The sequence below is a fragment of the Xyrauchen texanus genome, chromosome 50 (assembly GCF_025860055.1).
Source record: "Xyrauchen texanus isolate HMW12.3.18 chromosome 50, RBS_HiC_50CHRs, whole genome shotgun sequence".
In the NCBI taxonomy this organism is placed as follows: Eukaryota; Metazoa; Chordata; class Actinopteri; order Cypriniformes; family Catostomidae; genus Xyrauchen; species Xyrauchen texanus.
Window position 1 is genome coordinate 9,282,826 of NC_068325.1, and position 19,844 is coordinate 9,302,669.

The 19,844-nt window shown below is 36.8% G+C and overlaps 1 protein-coding gene across 1 annotated transcript; it reads left to right on the forward strand.

Annotated features, from left to right (window-relative positions):
• The first annotated feature begins 722 nt into the window (after nt 1-722).
• capn2b (calpain 2, (m/II) large subunit b) lies at nt 723-19,823 on the forward strand. The gene is made up of 21 exons (XM_052123684.1): nt 723-1,057; nt 3,888-3,957; nt 6,043-6,161; nt 7,883-8,016; nt 8,765-8,933; nt 10,336-10,419; nt 10,554-10,639; nt 12,124-12,192; nt 12,305-12,465; nt 13,581-13,750; nt 14,046-14,057; nt 14,187-14,398; nt 16,100-16,136; nt 16,257-16,322; nt 16,408-16,465; nt 16,551-16,615; nt 17,640-17,708; nt 17,818-17,896; nt 18,022-18,138; nt 19,374-19,432; nt 19,524-19,823. Exons 1-21 carry the CDS (start codon nt 821-823, stop codon nt 19,545-19,547), a joined length of 2,097 nt encoding a protein of 698 aa, XP_051979644.1. The 5' UTR covers nt 723-820; the 3' UTR covers nt 19,548-19,823.
• Nucleotides 19,824-19,844: the final 21 nt, after the last annotated feature.

A 19,844-nucleotide genomic window follows, 5' to 3' on the forward strand; every position in this document is an offset into this window, starting at 1 on the left:
GCATGAGGGTGAGTAAATGATGAGAGAATTTTAATTTTTGGGTGAACTATCCCTTATATTTTATATAATCTGTAACAAAAGAAAATGAAACACAGATTGCATTCTATTTTGGTCTATAAAGCGGGCTACAGTATATTTAAAAATGCTATTCAATGCTCAAGAAATTAAATTAAATGCCAAAACGTGAACCATCAAAATCCATGGGCGGGAGGGACTACATTTGACGACACAGCCAGTTAGAAAACCAACGTATGACTGCACCATCTTTATGATCCGGCAGATGGTGCTGTTGAGCAAATAATCGAGCTCATGTCCACTGTTCTGAATGTTAAAAACACTGAGCGCACCTATTAGAACTACTTGCGCACAATTACCTATGAACACAAAGTAACTGTATTCATTAAAACCTAATAGATAAAGTTATTTCACCGCAGTGTTGTGCTGAGAGTGAGAAATTGTCCCTTGGTGTGATAAGACAATAATAATAACAATTAATGAAAGAAAACGTTATGTCGTTTTTTCTGCAGTATGATTGGCTATATGCAGCAATATTTATTTATTCGTAATCAGCCAAATATAGCATGCTATTGTTTTGATATGATTGTAGTAGCTGTCATTGTATTTCTGTCACAGAATCCTCTTCCCGTTGCACTTTTTATGCTCGTACTGTTCTTCACTGCGTGCGTAAAAAACGCCCCAAAACTCACTTGACAGCCTGACCACGCCTGGAAAGTTTGGGGCGGAGAATCACAGTTTACTTAAATTGAAGGATTAAGACATCTGCACTTTCGTCAGCAATTTTATCCTTCAAAAGCGGAAAATGTCGGGAATAGCTTCTACCCTAGCCAAGAAGAGAGCGAAAGCTGCAGGGTTTGGAACGAACGCCAATGCCACTAAATATCTCAACCAGGACTTTGAGGCACTGAGGAGTCAGTGTCGCAGTAAAGGGACCCTGTTCTCAGACCCAACTTTCCCAGCCGCTTCCGAATCTCTGGGCTTTAAAGAACTGGCAGCCAACACTTCCAAAACCAGAGGATTAGTATGGAAAAGACCCGGGGTAGGATTTTCTCAGTATGAGCAACGCATATAGTGTGTTTCCCCTCATTAAAGGGGGAATCATGTGACGTATATATATATATATATATATATATATATATATATATATATTTTTTTTTTACCATGCTGTTGAGTTTATGTAGGGCTGTTACAGTCGTTTGTTCAGGAACGAGTTAATACAAATGTTTTAGATCCTTCCTTGCATACCAGTCTAAGTGGGCGTTCACGGTTGAATCTCTCGATACCTGTGAAGAAAATATCATTTACATAAACATGTAAATGTAATGTATATATATACAGTACTGTGCAAATGTCTTATACACATAAGATTTTTCACTAAAGCATTTGTCTAAAGATTGTAATTTATATCTTCAGCTTTAGTGTGTCACTGTAAAACATGTTAGACTCCCAAACATTACTTTTGCAATGAGTGCAACAAATGGCATTTCCCCCACCAGGACTGGGGATTTTACATAGCAAATTGGCCAAAAGTTGTTGAGGCTGGGGTGGGGTGGGGGTTCGCTGTCGTTTTTCTGCATATCGTGGCCCCGTTTTGTGGCCTGTTCTGCATAACGCGGCGACTCATTTCAGCTTATCGTGGCCCATTAGGCCCATATCGAAGTAGGCCCATGTAAGCCAGTCTGCCCCAAAGTGCATTGGCCCACCGGGAAAATGCCCGGTATGCCAGATTACCAATCCAGCCCTGGCCCCCACAAAGCCCCCCACTGAACATTGTGTCAATCTGAGATTACATAAACAGACTGAAGCAATTGAGACAACCTAAATAGATAGAAGAACTGTGATGAATTCTCCAAGAAGCTTGGAACATCTGATCTGCCAACAACCAAGTAAAATTGTGTCCAGGTGTACCTAGGAGAATTGGGGCTGTTTTAAAGGCAAAGGTCGTCACACCGAATATTGATTTAGCTTTTTTATGTTTACTGGACTTTGTATGACATTAAGTGATAAATGAAAACTATTTATGCCATTATTTTTGAAGACATCCTTAATTAATTGTTTTTAGCAAGTTTTTGCCCAGTGTTTCTAAGTACATTTTTAATGGTTTAAAATTAAGTGAAATCTTCAGGACATAATATTGATTAAAGTGAGTATATTTAACTTAAAACGTTCAGTTAATTCAATAATGTTAACTTTAAAATATGATGTACTTGGTAATTCAACTTTTAATGTGATCATTTTATATTTAGCACTTGTGTGCACAGTCCTCAACACTTGGTGCACAAAACACAATGACGGTAACAATCAACAGTTTTTTGTTCATGAATGACAAATTTTAAGTTGAAAATTTACTTCAGAATTGACAAAACAAGATATTAGCAAACATAACGACAAAATCAACTATACAAATGATGTAAATAAACCCGCAAACAGTGAAATCATGCAAGCTCGTTAATTATTCATGCTCGGTGCATGCTGAGGGGCAGGGCTATCTAGTCACATTCACACATACAGCCTTTTCCAGATAGTTACCTACAATTTCCAGTTTAGACATGTCATGGGTGAAAACGACCCTTTTGAAAATACTGGTCAATTTTGTTCTGACAATTTTCCTTAATGTAAAGTTGTATCACTACCTATACATTTCCTTACTGATGCTATGTGTGAACACTGAATAGCACATTTGGTACATATACCAGTAAAAGCAACCCAACCATATTCCTGTAATTTAACTGGTCGCATGTACTATGAATGGGGCTTCCGACTGTTTGAACAATTGCAGATGAGGAGTGTATTCGGAAAGCTGCTTTAAAAACATTGTTTATTTTTGCAATTGTCCCTTTGCAAAGCTCCGCTCCCCTTGGTTACCACTGCTCACTCTGACCATAGATATAATACTTATTAGCAGCTGTTTCTATAGACCGCTATACGTTGGCGCGTCCGCCATATTGGATAGGTCAAGAGCCATCCGTCAACACATGAATGTAAATGGACAGATAAGGTGTGCTAAAGATTATCTGATTTTCCATAAACAATGGCAAACTGCAAATAAAGTCCTCTTCAAATGAATATACAGTATTGTGGCAAACATACTGAAAATTTGCACCCAGTCACACTGTTCCACACATAAGCGGTTCATTTCCATTCACTTACATTCAAACAGCTCTCGTTGTTGACTGTTCCAAGATGGTGCCACGTTTGACGTATCCGAATCAAGCTAATGGGGCATCTACATATGTATATCTATGGCCCTAACAAGCTAAGATAGGATATGTCAGAAAGGCTTTTAGGACAGGGCTTATACGAAGGGTCAATTCCATTCTGTGGCGCTAGTGTCGCATGAATTACATACTTCAGTTTTAAGTAAAATGTACTTACTGTATTTTATTTACCTATTACATTTACTCAAATGAGCGTACTTTAGGATTGATACATGATGACACACTGTAAAGAGAACAAACAATGATAAATAATATTTACTTATTAGCCAGAGCATTCATTTTACATGCTTGAATTGTGAACAAATATATTTACTTAATATTTTCAAGTTCACACTTAAACTAACTTATTCGAAGTAGAAAGAACTTAATCTTTTTTGCTATATTTCACCATAAAATCATTTCAACAGTATATACTGTATATGGCATAGAGAATAATGGTAATAGCTGAATCTGTTTATTTACCTAATTAAAAATATTGCTAAGTACGCCTATAACTGAATCGACCTATTCTGTCATACATGATCAACAACAGCCAATTAACATTAGGTTACATCAAACTTTAAGATAAGGTCAGATAAGGTAGAAAGCTCAAACACTTTTTTATTACATTTTTCCACATTTCAAACACAGTTTTCTTGATGTCTTATACAGGAGCTGTGCTCAAAACCTCAATTCATCGTCGGTGGAGCTACAAGGACGGATATCTGTCAAGGAGCCCTAGGTAAAAGGAAAATCAAGATTTATACATATTTAGAAGATCTTCTTTACATGATCCAGCCTCTTCATTCTCAACATATATCGAAATGTAAAGTGGTAAACCTGTTCTTTAAACAGACAGCATCTCCAAGTAGTCAAACAAAGTTATATTAGTCATATTTCTTTTGAAATTTTTACTCCTCCTCTCCTTGTCACACCTATTTAAACACACTGGTTGATATTGCGTGCAAACATTACAACTGCCTAAACCAGAAATGAGCACATACTATACGCTGTTTTGACAGATAACCTAAAATGTGCTTCACGTGGTAACATCTGAAATAACTGATTTAATTCAATAGGGCAATATCTCCTTAAAAGTATTTGAATTATTATTATTATTATTATTTTCAAAAAACACTATTAAATATGTTTTGTCATATATAACTTAAATCATTGTGTCTTGCGGCCTGTGGTGTTTAAATGTGTTGATTGACATGTTAAGATACTGAAACATTCAACTAAGCTTAAAAGCCTAGAATAAGGGTGTGTTACTTTTTGAGCATGCATTTAACCTAGTACTAGTAGTGTTTGTTTCTCTCTAGTGACTTTGCACTAGCACTCCCTTACTATACATCTCTCGCTCCTTTTCTTGCTCTCATTCCTTCCTGTTCTATGTTTTCTGTTAGCCAATTTGCTGAGCCAAACTCATAATGTAAACCACGTGAACACAGAAACTAGCCGGGGGGGGAGGTGGGGTTGAACAAAAATGCTTTTGTTTTTAAGAGGCTATAAAGACTTGGCTGGAATTGTGTTGTTAAAGTTGCATAAAAACCATGCAAGTTAAATATGATACAAGTGGTAGGCTGCAGGAAAAGCATAGCTTATTGTCTTTGTTTTGAATGAGAGCATATTTTCACAAGTCTCTGCACATACTTTCAAGCATAAACGAATGCGCCTGGTTTCTCATTCTTGCAGTTCACCACTTGCATGATATGCAAACCACAACCGCATTCATTGGCTGGTTCTGTTCCGGTTCATGAGTGTTATTTACATGCGCTTCCTAAAAATGTGCCTGATCTCCTTTATCTGGAGGCTTTTTAAATATTAAAACTTAAAAAATGTTAACTTAAGTGTATTTTGCATTACAAATAGGGTTATAACATATTCCATTTCCATATCATTTAATGAAAGAGTCATTCTAAAACAGGTGCCATTTGTTCCCAATGTGTAAACAAATGACTTTTAAAAATGAATGGCTGATGCCAATAATTAATACACTGATGGGCCAAAACATTATGACCACTCACAGGTGACGCAAATAACATTGATCATCTCCTAACAAGGCCACATGTCAAGGTCTGGGTAGATTAGACGGTAAGCGATCAGTTGTTGTTGTCAACGTGTTGAATGCAGAGAAATGGGCAAGAGGATAGACCTGAGCGACTTTGACAAGGGGCAAATTGTTATGGCCAGACAACTGGGTCAGAGCATCTCTGAGTCAGCAAGGCTTGTGGGGTGCAGTGGTGAGTACCTACCGTCAGTGGTCCGAGGAGGGACAAACCACAAACTGGTGACAGGGTGTTGGGCGCCCAAGGCACATCAATATGTGAGGCCAACGAAGGCTTTCCTGTCTGATCTGAACCGACAGAATTTTAATGATGGTTATGGGAGTAATGTGTCACAGCAAACAGTATATGGCACCCTGCTGTGTATGGGGCAGTGGAAGAAGGTCATTTGGTCCAATTTGGCAGCATGTGGAGGACCAACAGCATATTAAGCAGGTGGTCATAATGTTTTGGCTTATTGTGTATGTATTATTATGGACATTATTCCACACATCAACCACAAAACCATATTTACATGCAAACAAATACAGACTTTTGTTAAAGTCTCCTTTTTTCATCAATATATGTTATTTTTTTATTATGTTTGTCAATTGGGGAAATCTTCAAATATGATAACCCTGTTAACATGATTTTGTATAGTAAACAACCGATCATTTAAAATTGAAGGCATGATTACAGTATGTCCCAAGATAGATTAAAATACTTTAATGAGATGGCACAGTGTACATGTGTTATACTTCCTGTTTCTCTCTGTCTCTCAGGTGACTGCTGGCTGCTAGCGGCTATTGCCTCCCTGACCCTGAATGAAGATGTTCTAGCCAGAGTGGTACCTGACGGACAGGGGTTTGGTGACAATTATGCTGGAATCTTCCATTTTCAGGTATGTGTAGGTTACACTGTTAAAGTAAATAGGTCACGCTTCGCATAAAAGCGCAGTGGAGGTACATGGCAATTATTCTGATCTGATACATATGATGGTTTTGAAAGATATATTTGATATTTACATGGTACTCCTTGGTAGTTCAAAGAAGACAATGGTACTGCATACAGCATATTTAAAAGAAAAAGTATTACCATAATACCATGTAAAAAAAAACACATGCTAGAATATGTCCAAAAACATGGTAATTCCATGGTGTTATATACAAAATTATAATATTACCATGGTACATGTACCATGTTTAAAAAACATTGTATTACCATAGTACATGTCCAAAGTCCATGGTGTCATCTCCAAAAAAACCATAGTGTACCATATAAATATATATATATATCTTTATATATATTTGTTTGTTTGTTTTTTTAAACATGGTAATTCCTTATTACATGTCCAAAAACTGTTATTACCATGGCAAAATGCCATATCAAAAAACCCATAGTAATACCATAGTATGGATCAGAAACCATGGTAATATGGGTAAAAAAAAACATTGTAATACTCTAGTACATGCCCCAAAAAACATAGTGGTAACATGTCCAAAAACACGGTAATACCATAGTACATGTCCAAAAACCTGGTATTACCATGGTACCATGCCCAAGAACATGGCAGTACCATTTTACATATCCAAAAACATGGTATTACCATGGTACCATGCCCAAAAACATGGTAGTACCATAGTACATGTCCAAAAACATGGTATTACCATGGTACCATGCCCAAAAACATACTAATACCATAGTACATGTCCAAAAACACGGTAATAGTGGTGGTGGTGATGTAGTGGGCTAAAGCACATAACTGGTAATCAGAAGGTCGCTGGTTCAATCCCCACAGACACCACCATTGTGTCATTGAGCAAGGCACTTAACTCCAGGTTGCTCCAGGGGGATTGTCCCTGTAATAAGTGCACTGTAAGTCACTTTGGATAAAAGCATCTGCCAAATGCATAAATGTAAAATGTAATACCATAGTACATGTCCAAAAACATGGAATTACCATGGTACCATGCCCAAGAACATGGACGTACCATTTTACATATCCAAAAACATGTTATTACCATGGTACCATGCCCAAGAACATGGCAGTACCATTTTACATATCCAAAAACATGGTATTACCATGGTACCATGCCCAAAAACATGGTAGTACCATAGTACATGTCCAAAAACATGGTATTACCATGGTACCATGCCCAAAAACATGGTAGTACCATAGTACATGTCCAAAAACATGGTATTACCATGGTACCATGCCCAAAAACATGGTAGTACCATAGTACATGTCCAAAAACATGGTATTACCATGGTACCATGCCCAAAAACATGGTAGTACCATAGTACATGTCCAAAAACATGGTATTACCATGGTGCCATGCCCAAAATCATACTAATACTATAGTACATGTCCAAAAACATGCAATTACCATGGTACCATGCCCAAAATGATGGTATTACCATGGTAACATGCCTAAAAACTTGGTAAAACCATTTTACATGTCCAAAAACATGGTATTTGGTGCTTTTTTTTGTTAGTAACTGTAATGCAAAGTGTGACCCTTAATTATTTTTAGTTTGTAAAAGTGCCTTTTAGTGGTTTGGACCACATCTTGAGATTGAACATGTAAATATTGTACTGCACTTTTCACCCTCATCCTTTAGTTCTGGCAGTTTGGCGAATGGGTGGATGTTGTCATAGATGATCGCCTGCCGGTGAAAGACGGCAAGCTGATGTTTGTGCACTCTGAGGAAGGAAATGAGTTCTGGAGCGCCCTGCTGGAGAAAGCCTATGCCAAGTATGTAACTGTGTTTTTGGTTGTGTTGTTTCTTGTGTGTTGAAGGGTGTGCTCAAAGCAGTAAGCTTCAACTGCCTCGACCAGAAATTCAGCTTATTTTGTGGAACTTACTTTCTATGAACAGACAATAGGATAATTGCGTGTTTTCTGTTGTGCTGTCGATTGATTAAAATAATTTATCAAAATGTTTAAACTCTGCCAGATAAAAAGTTAATGTGTACTGTCATACCAAATATTTATTTTATATACACAGTGCATTGACAAATGTAGCATTTACCTACAATTAAGAATTAAGGTTGGTGGTTTCAAACTGGTTTTCAGTTCCATCTATTAAAATGACGTCCATCAGACAGAAAATGAAAGAAAATGTTGACAAGTAAAAGTGTAGACAAAATAAGCAGATTTTGCATGTTGCACATTAATTTAAATGCATAAGATATTTATTTTGTCTGATGTTGCTAGCACTATACAGTATAGTATACAGTACACACACACTGGTCCTGGTTATTTACTGAACTTTGCATACAAGGACAGCAGGTTTACACACAGCAGGTGATTCCTAGAATAAGGGTGTGTTGACAGCAATCAATAAAGAAAATCCCATATCATTTTCATATAATATCACTAAAGCATTCTCAAATTGAGACTGTCTTTCAATAGGCCTTGCTTAAGTTTCTTTTAGTCAGGTTAAAGATGTGCATGTGAGTTGTTTCCTAACTCTCATGGTATATTTTGTGGTCTCTGACAGGGTGAATGGCTGTTATGAGGCTCTGTCTGGAGGTTCAACCACTGAGGGCTTTGAGGATTTCACTGGAGGCATCGCTGAGAACTACGATCTGAAGAAAGTGCCTTCAAACATGTTTCAGATCATCCAGAAATCCCTGGAGGCTGGAGCTCTGCTGGGCTGCTCCATCGATGTGAGATTCCTCACCTGCATTTATTACACTCATAGATAACCGGTTGTAGTAGTTTTTCACACAGATCTGTGTGTGTGTGTGTGTTCAGATCATTGGAATGACAGTGTGAACTACACTAGTAGTTAGCCAGGAGGTTAGCAAATCAGAGTTAATTTATATATGAAAGAAACTTTATAATGGTCATATATAATTTGATTTATAAGTTCACTTATAATTAATGTGTTTTTTGTTTTTTTTCACATTTTGAAAATGTGAAAATGTAGTTTTTCATGACCATTTTCCACTCTCTTACGAACCCTTAGAATTAAACAGGCAGGTTATTTTGCTGCTGTCACTTTAACCCTGCCTTGGGCCCACTGGAAACAAATTTTTTATTCAAAATTTGAATAACTACAGTCTTGACCAACACAAAATAGTTATCGTTTGAAAACTTAGAAGATATACTTTACAGTACATGTAGTCATTATGACCAAAACTGAACAAGTGCTTTGACATTTTCAGACAAATCAGAATTGTTACGTTTTTATAATGTATTAATGATTTTGCACTGCACATATTATTGTAATAAGTAAAAACATCAAACTGATCAAATAGCCATGTGTCATATGTCATTGGAATGCTCTCAAAGAGTATAAAACAACCAGACAAAAATATAGCTAGTAATAGCTAAGTACATGTTTTTGACATACATGTTACATATTAACTGGTGTTGTTTTATAAGCCATGTTTTTACTTATAACTTCACAAAAAATAAAAAAATATATTTATAATATATATATATATAATTATCTCATACCATTACTTAGAGGAGCAGATTCCCGTTAAAACGAGCCCAAACACAACTTAACCGGATGCATAGATTACTCGATAATCCACATGAAGCACAATATGCACACAGCACATAATGTGCTATCTTGCTAAAAACACATTAGCTATCCTGGATCAGATGACTTTATCGGAAATTATCTTGTACGATGTCCAGCATCTTGGAACGCTAATTCAAACGTATAAGGATTTAGATCACTGCAACCAGAGGTGGAAGTCATCCAAATATGTGCAGAGAGGATCGCTCACTCTAATTTCATATGGCCAATGTAATCACAAACAACTGCAATTGGTCCATCCTAATCAGCGATGAGAAATGTAACAGGTATCACAACGGCATCAATATGCTACTTCAACAGTAGTCTGGACTAAAATGTTCACTTATATAATGATGCTGTGAAAAGTTGACAGTCATTGACAGTGATAGGTTGAAAGTGGAGAATTATTATTTAGACCCATCATACATTACCAATCAGAGACAACTTCTGGGGTGCTAAGCCCCGTCCATTTTAAGAGAACCCTGTTTAATGCTTATTATTTTACTTGATTATTATATTTCTATTTCGTATGTTATCAGATAACTAGTGCTGCTGATTCAGAAGCTGTCACTCGTCAGAAGCTGGTGAAAGGCCACGCCTACTCACTCACTGGTGCTACGGAGGTATGACTGAGTTATTGGCACGCATTATATTGTATTTTTTGTAAAATATTTTTTTAACATTTTTTTTACGAATTCATACATTTTGTCATGTTGTTATCATTGTGTAATAAGAGCATATGTTGTTTTTATCTCAGGTGAACTATCGTGGCCGCATGGAGAAGCTGATTCGTATGCGGAACCCTTGGGGGCAGGTGGAGTGGACTGGAGCCTGGAGTGACAAGTATGGTTCAATTAAAGTAGAAAACAGAGAACAATATACAGACAAATTCATCAGTGTAAAAATATAATTTAAAGCCGTTGATTTAATGCGTACATTCAGTGTGATTAATTATACTTAAAGAATGTGTTGAAAACATTATATGCTTAATCATGCCCCTGACCATATGTAAATTCCGTTAAAGGAATTTTACTACCAACTGAGCAATTCAAACTTGAAGGAGAAGGGTCTGTCTAAATCCTGCAATACTTCTACAAAACACTACAAGGCACGCCTATTGCAAGTTACACCCCATTCAAGTAACAGGCAAAATGCTAATGTCTTGCAATTAGTTGGATGTCACATTCATATAATGTGTTTATTTGAATGCCAGAGCAACCCTACACATATCCCTACCCTTAAACCTAACCCTAACCACAAACATTAAAAACTGAAAAGTTTGTAAAATTATTAAATATACCACAACTAAAGAGTTCTATTGAATACAATCATACTGCCGTATCACTAGGTGGTGACAGTGAGAAGAAATCTGATGAAAATGTAGAGGGGAAGAAGCTAGCAATGTGCTAAGCTAATAGGAGAATACAGAACAGAGAAATGTTCAATGTCTCCAACCATTTATTACTTCGGTTTAATAATTTGATTTGTGAATTATAATTTAAAAGTTATTCTTTGTCAAATTTACACATTTAAGACAATATGAATCATACAGCGAATGCACAGGATTTTAAAAGTTATTTTAGCCAATAGAATTGCTTCATGATACAAGGGGGGCGTTACTTGGAGTGGGCATGTGGTGTAGTGGTTGTTCCTTGTCGTCTTGCGGGATGTAAACAGAGACACTTGAATTGAAGTACCACTTTCAAGTTTTTGCAATTCGCTGTCAGTAGGGGGCAGTCAGCACAACTCCAGCTGTACAGGCAACAAACCACACTTACCAAGAGAAGGCAACACAACATGAGTAAAGGTGCCTCACACAGCAGGATACGTTCAAAGACAGCTGGGCGGAGCACTGCTCCAAATGTGTTTTTTTAAAGTTTTAAACTCCATTTAACTTGACACAGTGTCCTAGAAATGCATTGTTTATGTGCAGTTTAAGACACTGAAAACAAATGCAACATGATGTAAACACAGTGCGCTTTGATCCCACTTTGAAAACAAACAAAATCTTTTCTTCAGATGATTATTAATGAGAAAAATTTTAAACCAATGAAATATTAATAATAATTACAAAATATCATGAAAAACTGAAATGATGACCCTTGGCTAACATTATTAGCATTCTTAGCATTATTGCTGATTATTTGCATGATTGATTAACATTGTTATAATGCTTCCAAATGTAGAATATGGCACCTTTAATAAAAGTAAAACAGTATATGGAGTTGCTTTGGAGCAATTTTATTTGGAGAAGACGGCAGTAGTACATCAATACGACAACTAATTGTTATCAATGATCAGAATTGTTTATTTTTTCTTCCCTGAAGGTCATCTGAATGGAACGCTGTGGCAGCTTCTGAGCGGCCGAACGCCAGTGCTGAGGATGGAGAATTCTGGTGCGTTACAAATTTGCATATCTACGGATCCAGTTTTAGTGTATTGGGTCAGAGTAACAAGCGCAACTTGCTTCTGTATGATTCTAATATTTCTTTGTGTGTGCTTGTTCAGGATGTCTTTCTCAGATTTTCTAAGCCACTACTCTCGTATCGAGATCTGCACTTTGACCCCTGACACCATCACCAGTGATTCTGTTAAACACTGGGCTGTGACCAACCATGATGGTACCTGGAGGAAAGGCTCCACCGCTGGGGGCTGCAGAAACAACCCATGTGAGCACAACAAACACATGCAAAACAATTGCAGTCTTATAACACCTTAAAAAAGATGCAGTCTTAAATCTTAAAGTAAAGGTTACCTTTAAAGCCCCGATATACTTCCAGTAAAACCTAATTAAAATGATTGACTTTATGCCTCATTATATGAGTAGAATTCACATGAAGTCAGTAAAAGAAGTTGTTTTAACCACTCGATTATGATTTAAAGTAGTATACGTATATGCAGTAAAAAAATTGACATTCTGAATTTATGACGCTAATGCGCTAACACACTATACACAGCCATACTATGCACCATTACACTCTGTTATTGTAATTTATGATGACACTGATTCGACTCCAAAGATGGGTGTATAAACGTGTTAATGTGCAAAATACAGACAAAAGAAAGATGAACAAACTTGCGGCGAATTGTCCATTGTTGCCAAAGGTTTGCCATAGGTTCACCACTACCGGCGAAGAGCTGCAAATTTCTAGCAAACATATGTGGCAAATCAAAAGCACATTTGCGTGTGAAAATAACAAGCTGCACAGTTGCGGCACGTTTTCGGCTAGTTTTTTTTTTTGTTTTTTTTGAAAGGGTTAATTTGGGCAGATGTGTGAATTTTACATATTTAATTTACAGTATTTTTTTTGCCTATTTTTTTACATAAATACAGTACAAAATTGTCAGATCAGCTACATTTTGCCAATTTTTCCCCATAATCACTGCAGTAATGGTGCTTTGTTGTCTTTGTTATAATATTGCTGTTAAGGGCACCATAAAATCTCTTGACATGCTCGGATATCTTTCCTGTGTTGACGCATTTCCTATTGAAATGGGACATTTTTGTACATATATTTTTTTTAATAGCCATTGGGCTTTGTTGTGTCACAACGATGATTTGCTACTTGCCATTCGATTGCAGTTGGTATTAAAGGCGGGAAATTCTTATTCTAGAGAGCATTTGATTGGACAAAAATCTGTGTAGTGTGAGATGAGTCATCAATACGGAGTACTCAAAGCTTACACACGGACTGAAACTACAAAACACCAGTATTGATGTCATGGGGTCTTTAAGGTATATTTTTAAGTATTTCATTATTAACATCAATTCATTGCTCCATAGACACATTCTGGATGAATCCTCAGTATGTGATAAAGCTGGATAATGAAGATGATGATCCAAATGATAATGAAGAGGGCGTCAGTTTCGTGGTGGGTTTGATCCAGAAGAACCGACGCCGTCTCAGAAAAGCAGGGGAGGATATGCACACTATCGGCTTTGCTATCTATGAGGTGGGTGGAGACATGAGGCAATGGAGCCTTGGATCTAAACAGGGTGGATGTGAAAGTTGGAAAGGAAAGGGAGATTCATGAATTTCCATAGAGCTGCCAAATTGATCTAGTAAGAAACCACCATGCAAACACACTAGCAGCTACCCAGAATGCCCTAGCAACAACATAGCAATGTGCTAAAACTCAATGCCCTGGAACACCCTAGCATCACTCAAGTTTTTTTTTAATTCTAATTGTAAAAATCTAGTATAATTCTACAATCCCAGTATTCTAATGTTATTTTTGTTTTCCACAGCTTCCTCCACAGGTAAGTGTTGAACTACGTAGAGGGGCGTAGCTTTTTCTATTTCTAGACCAATCACATCTGAGAATGCTGGTTTGTTTTTATACAAGTTGCAGCATTTTTGGTTCTCTGATTGGTTATTTCTCCTGTCAGTTTCATGGTCAGAGGGATGTGCACCTGGATAAGAACTTCTTCTTGACACACGGACAGAAAGCTCGTTCTGAAACTTTCATTAACCTGAGAGAAGTCTGCACACGCTTCAGATTGCCGCCGGGCGAATACCTTGTTGTGCCTTCAACATTCGAAGCCAACCTGGATGGAGACTTCTGTCTGCGTGTGTTTTCTGAGAAACAGACAGAGACACTGTAATATTTTCACACTTGTTTGAAGTTTCCTTCATGTTTTCACGTCCTTGTATGACAATGCATAGAACTGCTACATCTAGCTATATGCCATTCAATTTATAGTTAATCTATGACTGATTTTTTAAGCAGTAGTTTCATGTAAGGATGTCCCAATACCAATACTGGTATCGGATTTAGGTCTGATACCACGCTAATGTACTAGTACTTGTGATCGTATAAATTCTCCAATACCAAAAAATTATACCATCTAACGTACGAATGTCATTACGTAAAAATTCACAAATTAAAATTACGTCATGTCATAGTGAGATTATTTAAAAGCAAAAGCTACGATTTAATGTGCTAAATGTGTAGTTTGCATGTGCAGCGCTTTAAATGTGAGTACATGTGAGTCAGTGTTGTGCTGACATAAAGACAGAAAGTGCTCAAACCTTTAGAGATCCTTGACTCATACAAGGAAAACATCATGACAGTGAGCAGAGCGCTAATTCACTTTGTATTGTGAGGCACATACAGACTACATATTTATTTTTTTTAAATAGCAGCCTTTTGCATTTAATAATTACTTTTGATTCATGTAGCAACCAGCTTTTCTGGAGTGGGAAGCGGCTGTCATATTGTCAGAGCTCCTTGGTCATAACAACACGGAAACACTTCAAAATAAAAGCTCAATTTAAATGGAAGAATTATGAGAGAAATATATTACTACTGTATATTTATGTAATATTCATTGTTATACTACTACTACTAATTATAATAATAATAAATCAATAGTAATTGTATTATAATCAAGCAATATCTCGCATCTCTCATGCTCTGTTATGCAGCACTTTATTTGACAAATATAACTCCAATGTTGTATTTTAGATTGTGCTGTGAGGTTCTGAATTAAAGCTCTTAATTTTATAAACAAATAATACAATATTATGTTATAAATTAATTGTTATACTTTAATTTGAATAAGGTTTTAATAAATGTATTCATTTAAACACCATTTTGATGGTAAAATTCAAATAAACTGTTGCTATGGAGTTCAGAAAAAAAAAAAAACATACCGGACTCAGTATCAGTACTTATAGTCATTCTCAAAAAAATGGTATTGGGACATCCCTAGTTTCATGCAGTGTTTTTTTTTTTTTTAATTATACCTTTTATTCTTTTGAAAGCTTTTGAAATAGAAAACAGAAGTAAAAATCCTAATAATTTCTCCACTGTAAATTTTATTTTTAACTATAACTGAAACCTTTAAAGACAGACCCACCATGAGCTCTGAGCTTATGAAGCGATGATATATGCTTTTGTAGACGCCACAAGCTTCATCGCATTTAATTGCTGAATTTCCATTGAAGAACTACACTACCCATAATCCTAAACAGAATTCTACCAATCAGGGAAGTCACAGATACCGATAATATATAAGTAATGTATTGTGCCAATTTTTGGTGATTTTTGGTTAATTATCTATGTAACTGTAAGTTAGCTCATGTTAGCTAGCATAGTTATTAGCTTGGTTAATGTAATGAGTCTACTAGCAGAATGAGAAAGCTGGCTAGCTAGCTACCTAATAAGAAATGTGGGGTGCAAAAAGATAACATTTTTTGTATTTACACAAAGGTGCAAAAAGAATAGAATACTGAACACATGTGAATGCAAATAGTACGTTGTCTGCCTTAATTTTAATGGCTAATTTGTCCTTTCTAGACCATGTGATGACCCTGTGGATGCTGAATTACCTGATGTAAGCAAGAGACATATGACAATTTTTGCTATAACGCTCCTAAACAATTAACAGTCAGTGTTACCATATGTACACAAAGAAAATAACAAATAATTTAGCTGTACTTGCTTTTGTTTTCAGGAGACTGTTTCAGATGCTGAAGTTGATGCTGGCTTCAGGGGCCTGTTCAAAAAACTTGCTGGAGATGTAAGTGCCGATAGCTTGTTATATGCTGTAAACATGTATAATAGATTCAAAGTAGGGGAACCAATCCTTGTTTTTTGCTATGTAGGACATGGAAATCTCAGCCACAGAGCTCCTGACTATCTTAAACAAAATTATTGCAAAACGTAAGTATTTTTACACCTTTTATTTTACACTGAATAAAAAAAGAATCCATATTTCTAAAGGGTTATGTTTTGTGGTGTTTTGCAGGAACTGACATAAAGACGGACGGGTTTAGTTTGGATACGTGTCGCATCATGGTGAACCTCATGGATGTATCCTCTCAACTGTAACAGATTACAAACTGTGTTTGTGTTAATGTGACACATGTGCATAGGTCAGGAATGACAAGAATTTAATGTTTGTCAAAACTCTTCCACATAGCGAGTTAGTGTAACGTTCATAACAGAGTGAAAGTTTGACCACATTGACAGCGTTATTTCAAGTACTGGTATACAGTAGTTGATTGCTATTGTTTAAGGGGGTTTAGATGGGCAAGGAGGAGACGAGAACCGGCTTAACAATATAAATAATATTTAATTAAATAAAAAGACACAGACAAACACATAGAGGGCAGCTGCCCATAAATCTCTTTCTCTCGAACTGTCGTCACCGGCCGCCTTTATCCCTTGCGTGCCCCATTAGGCTGATTGGGTTACCGAGCGTGTGTCATTCCAGCCCGGCCCCGCCCTCCTCCGCTCTACAATTGCACAGTCCTATTCGACAACATTATCCAATTATATCAATAAAATCGTACCAGTCCAATTTTTAACAGACCTACTCTAGGCTGTATTACAGTTTGTCTTCATTTAGCATGTGAAAATATTAATCAGACCTCAACTGGCCTTGTCTTTGTGAGCATGTTCCCAAAAAAGAGAGGTGATATGCGATGTGTATTTAACACTTGCGCAGCTGACGTCCTTCCTTTAAATATTTGATTGTGTATCATGTTTATTTGGACAGACAGACTAGGCAAAAAACATTGTAGCTCGATTATAAATGCTCATTGGTAGCTTCAGCGTTGTAATGTTGCTCATTTGCATTAAATCAGCATAAAGCATTGTCAGCTGTCATAATAACACAGGGGTGCTAGCTGTATTTTCTTGCAAAGGGCTGATCACACAGGAGGCATTCTTGGTTTCCATCTACAGTATTTGTACATTTTTAGTCTATGTACACATGCTAGGACATTGCACCATTTGACACTGTGCGTCGAGCACTGCGTTGCACCCTAACAAGCATTTTTTAAAGTGCTGCATTATATGTTGTTGAACTGTGTTTCCCTTAATAACATCTCAGGACAGTGGGAATGGGAAACTTGGTATGGGAGAGTTTGCCACTTTGTGGAAGAAAGTGCAAAGATACCTTGTAAGAAACCCACCACACTGCTTTAATTTCACTTTCTGCTTTAGGAAACCAGAAGCATTTAACAATTAAGATAATGTTTAAATGTGTTTTTCTTTTACAATTTCTCAAGGTAATCTACAAAAAGAGTGATATGGATAATTCTGGAACCATGAGCACTCCGGAGATGCGTATGGCAATGAAAGAGGCCGGTTAGTCGAGCCAATTTTTTCAACTACAAGCACCACTCACATTTACATGAAGTTTCTCATTTGCAAAGATAACTTTTTGCTGGCATATTGTAAAGATAATATGTACATTCTCTCCTCTCTTCTAGGTTTCCGTCTTAATAATGCTATATTTCAGCTGTTGGTGGCACGCTATTCTGAGACAGATATGACCCTGGACTTTGATAACTTTGTGGCCTGTCTCATGCGACTGGAGATGATGTTCCGTAAGTCTACCGCCAGTCCGTAGGCCCCTTGTTGCCCAAAATAACTGTTAGTTTGAACGATCTAGCCCTCTCTTCTATAGTTTTGTGCTTTGTTGAGAGTAACTATTATTTTGTCAGGGAATTTTAAAATGGTGTTTTCCAGGCCTGGAGAAGTCATAAAATCTCCAAAGTCATGGAAAAGTCATGGAAATTTCTACAGTGAATAAATATATATTTTGATCTACTTTTTATCTGCTTTTAAATATTTCATGAGCTAGATATTAAATATTTCATGAGCTAGATATTGCTCTTGAGTTCAGTAAAACTCATAGTGAGTCATAGTGTTTTGTAAGTGACTCATTCTCTGAATCGTAGTTTTGAATCGATTCTTTTCAATGAAGTTGAGAGCTCTGGCAAACTTGCTACCAACTTGCATATTTTCTGCAAATTTGCTACTCTTTATTTTGACATGAAAATTACCTTTGTGGCAAACTCTTCATTATCGCCAGAGGTTTGATGCAGGTTCACCACTACCGGTGAAGAGCTGTAAACCTCTGACAAATATTTTGCTGATTCGCAAGCTCAAGCTCAAGATTGGGAAATCTGTGGAGTCACGAGTTCAAATCCAGGGCGTGCTGAGTGACTCCAGCCAGGTCTCCTAAGCAACCAAATTGGCCCGGTTGCTAGGGAGGGTAGCCTCCTCGTGGTCTCTATTATGTGGTTCTCACTCTTGGTGGGGCGCGTGGTGAGTTGTGTGTGGATGCCGCAGGGAATAGCATGAGCCTGCACACGCGCTAGGTCTCCGCAGTAACATGCTCAACAAGCCACTTGATAAGATGTGCGAATTGATGTGGAGGCAACTGATTCGTCCTCCGCCACCCCGATTGAAGCGAGTCATTATGCCACGACGAGAACTTGGAGCGCATTGGGAATTGGGCCTTCCAAATTGGGGAGATAAAGAAAATTAAAAAATTAAAAATACATTTGGCCTATCGAATAATCACAAATGCTTTGAAATGTCATGGAAATTCTTTGGTCAAAAAGGGTGGGAACCCTTATTTTGCCTTTTTTTATTATATTTTCAGATAGCAATATAGCCTTAACTCCCAGCACTAGCATGAACTAGCATGAACGTTTAGCACATTTTACCATATTAAAATTAAAATAAAAAAATACAAAATAAAAAATGTTCCATATTCTGTTGGGCCTGATTGTAATCTTATATAACCAAACAAACGTATGCCTCTCCTCTCCAGGGGTTTTCATGACGCTTGATCCCCACAAGACTGGCTTCATTGAGTTGGACTTTCAGCAGGTCAGAAGTTAATGCAGTTTGTCATGCTTTTTATTCTCTATATGTTAAAAATCTTTATTATTTTGTAACACATTTTCTTTGTTTTCTTTAGTGGCTGAACTTTACCATGATTTAGGCGACCTTCCACAGGACCACAACATTAAAGAAAAATGATACGTTAAATATTAAAGATTGGTATTTAATTTACCTGTTATTTTTTAACTGTGTTTGGGGTTTTCTATCAGTCTTACTTAAAAGTGTTTTGTGATGTTAGAAGTGCTTGTCTTGCCACACTATTTTCGTTTACAAATGCAAGCTGACTTGTTGAACCAATCTTTACCACTATGTAATAAAAAAGTGTAGGTATTGTTACATTTTCCAGATGACATTATTAAACACTTTTAAAACTGTATGAGCTTGTATTTTTATGTAT